The sequence below is a fragment of the Zeus faber genome (genome assembly GCF_960531495.2).
Source record: "Zeus faber genome assembly, chromosome: 5".
Taxonomy (NCBI): Eukaryota; Metazoa; Chordata; class Actinopteri; order Zeiformes; family Zeidae; genus Zeus; species Zeus faber.
In genome coordinates, this window is record NC_137192.1 from 36147095 (window position 1) to 36152711 (window position 5617).

At 44.5% G+C, this 5617-nt stretch overlaps 1 protein-coding gene across 1 annotated transcript in view; it reads right to left on the minus strand.

Annotated features, from left to right (window-relative positions):
* Positions 1-281: 281 nt before the first annotated feature.
* pde12 (phosphodiesterase 12) overlaps positions 282-5617 on the minus strand; it is an 8704-nt gene continuing 3368 nt past the window's right edge. The window contains exons 6-9 of the mRNA XM_080001204.1: positions 5452-5530; positions 1754-1876; positions 1117-1322; positions 282-484 (exon numbers count right to left, since the gene is read on the minus strand). Of these exons, the coding sequence (XP_079857330.1) occupies positions 365-484; positions 1117-1322; positions 1754-1876; positions 5452-5530 (528 nt within the window). The 3' untranslated portion in view covers positions 282-364. The remainder of the gene's footprint in view (positions 485-1116; positions 1323-1753; positions 1877-5451; positions 5531-5617) is intronic.

Below are 5617 nucleotides of genomic sequence, written 5' to 3' on the forward strand. Positions count from 1 at the left end.
TACACACAGTTCTTCCACTGCTGCTGTTCATAAAATGCTTTGTATTTCTCCTCAGATGTATCATTCACTGTCAATAATTAAATCCTAAACGTCTGTAAAGTACTTTAAGCTGCAAATGTTGTATGAAAGGCATTATACAAATATATTTTATTATTTTAAAAGTAATTCAGCTTTTCTGCACAAAGTAAGAACATTTCTACACAATGAGGCCAAACGGGTTCAAACACAAATCATTTGACAATTTATTTTTCCATTAAACATCATAATCACCTTCCATCGTTTCAAGCTGAACACACGCTCACGCCAGGTGAAATATTTGCTTATTTAAAGCTCCACTGTGTGTGTGGGTGGAAGGGGTCAGAGGTCACTGTCTCCAGCTGAGGTCACACACCAGCGCAATGTGGTCGGAGGGGTGGGCAACGCTGGGCAGCGCCTGGTGGCACGTCACCTCCTGGTGGCTGGGAAGGGGAATGACCTGGTCCACCTGCACACACACACACGGCAATATATAATGTAAAATAACATAATATCATGTAATGTAATACTGTACAATGTAATATAACATAACATAATGTAATACTATATAATGTAATATAACATATAATGTAATGAAATACTATATAATGTAATATAACATAATATAATGCAATACTGTATAACGTAATAGAATATACTATAACATTTATTATATATAAGTAATATTATATATAATATCATACATTCTAACATAATATAATATTATACAACATAAAATAACAATATAATATCATACAACATAACATAACACAAGACAATATAATATAACATAACACAGTATAACATAACATAATACAATACAACATAATATAACAACATAATATAACACAAGACAATGCAATATAACATAATATTAAATAATATAATACAATATAACATAATATAATACAACATAACATAATACAATATAACATAAAATATAATACAACATTTCACTGCATATATGTATGACTGTATGTATATGTGACAAATAATCTCTTGAACTTGAACATAATGTATATTATAACATAACATAATACAATATAACATAACAATATATACGATAACATAATATGACCTAACATAACAATGTGCTGTTACCTCCATGCGGCTGGGCTCCAGGAAGATGTAGTCCAGCACCCCGTGGAACCCCCCTACATAGTTGGTATAGGCCGGTTCCCCACAGGCGCTGAGCATGGAGGGCAGGGGGGAGTGCAGGTCCAGGGGGCAGGACTCTTCTGGACCCCCGGAGATCCAGTCCGGGTGGGAGGCTGGGACCCGGGATGTACTGAGGAGCTGGTACACACCTGGGACAGGGACACCACCTGTTAACATGCTAGCACGTAGGGGGTGGGGTTACCTGAGTTGGGGGTGGAGTTAGCTACAAAAGTGCAGGGGTAGGGGGCGGGGTTACCAGAGTTGGGGGTGGAGTTAGCTACAATGGTGCAGGGAGTAGGGGGCGGGGTTACCAGAGTTGGGGGTGGAGTTAGCTACAAGAGTGCAAGGGGCGGGGTTACCTGAGTTAGGGTGGAGTTAGCTACAATAGTGCAGGGGGTACAGGGCGGGGTTACCTGAGTTGGGGGTGGAGTTAGCTACAATAATGCAGGGGTAGGGGGCGGGGGTTACCTGAGTAGGGTGTGGAGTTAGCCAACACTCGTCAAGGGGGTGGGGGGCAGGGTTACCTGAGTTGGGGGTGGAGTCAGCTAACACTAGTGAAGGGGGCAGGGGGCGGGGTTACCTGAGTTGGGGGAGGAGTTAAAGTCTCCACAGAAGATGAGGGCGGCTCCCGGAGCCTGGCTTCTGATCACATGATCCAGGTGGGCGAGGGCGACGCTGATCTGGACCAGACGCACGTTTCCCCCTGAGGAGACAGTGCTCCGCTTTACACCCAACCTGAAAACGCTGCCCCCGGTGGGATGGCGACCCGACTGGCCACTGGATCAACCCGCCACCACATCCTGTCGCTTCTGACAACTTCCTGTTTTTACACAATGTCCTTTTCCATAAAAAACCTCCCTCACATGGAGCTTGAAGAGCAGAAACTTTATTTAAATCTTATGTTTTATAAACATCTTCCTGCTTTTTAGACACAAAACCCATTCATTTAATTACAGATTTATTGATGGGAAATATGGAACCATCCAACGTTAATTACAATACCTATGTATATAATAATAATAATAAAAATGTTATTATTATTATTATTATTATTATTAATAATAATAATACTAATAGTAATAATGTTATTTTTATTATTAATAATAATAATAATAATAATAATAATAATGTTATAACAATAGGAATGTTAATAATAATGTTAATGTTATTATTAATAATAATAATAATGTTAATAATCATATTAATAATATTAATTATAATAAGAGTAATAATAATGTTATCAATAATAATAGTAATAGATTAATAATAATAGTCATTATAATAATAAAAAAATAATAGCTTTATTTATATAGTACTTTGAAAGATGAAATAAAAGCAGAGTGTTCGGATCATGAATTTAAAAGGCAAAGGAACATTAATAAACAAGAATTAAGTTCAAAGTGTTTTATTTATTTGTTTATATATTTAAGTGTAAATTTAAAAGGCAAAGGAACATTAATAAACAAGAATTAAGTTCAAAGTGTTTTATTTATTTGTTTATATATTTAAGTGTACAACACAAGGTCATTCAGTACATGAAATTCTTGGGGCATGACAGATAACTACGTAATGGGCGTAAAAAGATAAAATAACAAGGAGGTAAGGAGGATTTCTTTTTTTTTTTTTTTATAAAATAAGAGTAAAATATTTCAAAAGTAAGAGTCGATGTTACAAATACGGGCAAGAGGTCCCAGTGTATGTACATCAAATTAAAATAAGAAAATAATCCTAAAACGGAAAATAAAAAGTACATTGTTGCAGTTCCAACAGAAATACATCAGTCTACTGCACAAGACATGGATATAAATATAAATATATAAATATAACGTGAAGCAGTGCCACTGGACGTGTACATGTAGTTGTGGTCATGTACATTTAATTGACAGAGGTGACGACAGATGTTGCAGCTTGAGAAGCCTGATGGCCCGAGGGTAAAAAGTGTTGGTGAGGCTGGTCGTCCGTGCCCGGCTGCTCCTCGAACGTTTAGCAGACGGCAGCAGCCTGAACAGTCCGTAGCCTGGGTGGCTGTCGTCCTTTATGACTTTCCGTGCTTTCCTGAGGCGTCTTGTGCGGTAGATGCCTTGCACGGAGGGGAGGCGGCGGCAGATGATGTGCTCCGACGTCTTCACCGCCCTCTGGAGCGCCTGGCGATCGGCGGCGGAGCAGCTGCCGTACCAGGCGGTGATGCGGCCGGTAAGAATGCCCTCAATGGTGCATCGGTAGAAGCTGGTAAGAGTCCTGACAGACATGCCAAACTTCTTGAGTCTCCTCAGGAAGAACAGGCGCTTTTGGGCAGTTTTTATTGCCGCGTCCGATTGCCTGGACCAGGAGAGGTCATCACTGATGGACACACCGAGGAACTTTAGGCAGCAGACTCCTCCACTCCAGCTCTGTCGATGTGGAATGGGGGCGTGCCCACGTCTGCTGTCGTTTCCTGTAGTCCACCATCATCTCTTTAGTCCTGCAGACATTGAGAGAGAGGTTGTCATGCTGGCACCATGTTTGCCAAGACGCTGACCTCCTCTCTGTAGGAGGACTCATGGTTGTTGGAGATGAGACCCAGGATGGTGGTGTCGTCTGCAAACTTCAGGATGGTGTTGGTGCTGTGTGTGGCCACACAGTCATGTGTTAACAGGGCGTACAGGAGGGGACTGAGTACGCAGCCCTGCAGGGCTCCAGTGCTCAGGGTCAGTGCAGAGGAAGAGAGATTTCCCATTCTCGCCACCCGGGGTCTGCCCGTCAGGAAGTCCAGGATCCAGTTACAGAGGGAGGTGTTAAGAGCCAGGATCCTGAGCTTGGGAACAAGCTTAGCGGGCACAATTGTGTTGAATACTGAGCTGTAATCTCCAGCATCCTCACGTATGTGTTGCTCTTGTCCAGGTGGGAGAGGGTGGTGTGCACTGCCTGGGCGATGGCGTCGTCCGTAGATCTGATTGGGCGATATGCAAATTGAAGGGGGTCCAGGGTGTCAGGAAGGGAGGAGCAGATGCGGGTACTGAAGAGTCGCTCGAAGCACTTGATGATGGTAGAGGTCAGTGCTACGGGGCCAGTCATTCAGGCAGGTGATGGGTTGTTTCTTCGGTACCGGGACAATGGTTCGCCAGCTGGTCGGTGCACGCTATGAGGACATGGCCCAGAACGCCATGGCCCTGGAGACTTGCGAGGTTTTACTCTTTTAAGAGCTCTCCTCACATCAGTCGCAGACAGGAACAGGGTGCGGTCATCCTGGTCCTCCGCTAGCCTCGCAGCCGGGATGGTGTTGCTCGCCTCAAACCGTGCGCCAGGGCGCACGGTTTCTATGCAGATCTCTACGCAGATCTCGTCCGAGATCTGCATAGAATTCCGGCACGTTTGCCTCTTCTCTTCCTCCTCCGCCGGCGTATTGGTAAACACAGCGGCGGCGGGACAGAGGGATCGCAGCACGTACTCCGGTAAGTTGCGAAAAAGTCTGTATTAAGTGTGGAACGGACGTCCAGGAGTGCTTGTCCTTCATATTGTAAGAGCGACAGTGCACTGCGTGCAAAAATAAGAACAATACAAATAATAATAAACACAAAACTAAGAGTTGAATGCGGAGCCATTGCTGGTGCGTCCATACTACGGCGCACCCAGTTGGCCAGGTGACTTTTGTTTGACTTTAGTTAAGACTTTGGAACAGTCAGGAGGGCCCCGCCCGCCTGGGGATCTGAGGCTGCACACTGGCTCATATGGAGTCAACACACAGATGGAGTCAGACCCAGACCAGCTCTAAGAGTCATCATGTGGTGTCTACGAAGCTGCTGCATTCTGATTGGAGGAGGAGAGCGACTTCCTGTTGAATAGAGATCCTCTATGTGTCACTTGCAGCTTACATCAGTTTAAACTTGGCGACAATATTCTCCGTTCAAACTGTCGGATCCCAAACGACCAAACGCATGGGCGGCGCAGAGGGGCAGAGTCGACGACGTGCAGAACCCCGCCCTCCAAAGAAACTAACAGTTCTTGTCGTTCGTCAGATTCAGTGTAAAGCTGCTTCAGAGTCACTGATGCAGCGGCGCCATCGGTACAGTTGGATTACGTTTAAACACAAGGTTCGATACCGAGCGCCACAACCCCATTCTGTGTGGATACTTTGACATTTAAACATCATGAGGACCACGCCCACCTTGTGCTCTGATGCAGGAATGAACAACATCACCTCAGTCACCACGATGCACACGGCTCAGACGTTCCAAACAGGTTCACAACTCCACTGGGAGGTTGAAAGGAGAGTAGTGACATGCTACAGCAGGGCGGTACCTTTGGGGTGCCAGTAGAGGTGGGTGTTGGCCACACAGAGGGTCCTGGAGGCCACGACCAGGTCCTGGAACAGAGACACCTGCACAGGAAACAGGAAACACAGTGGAAACTCCATCCATATGAAATCAACCTCCTGGCACTAGATTTACATTGATGAAACGAGCAC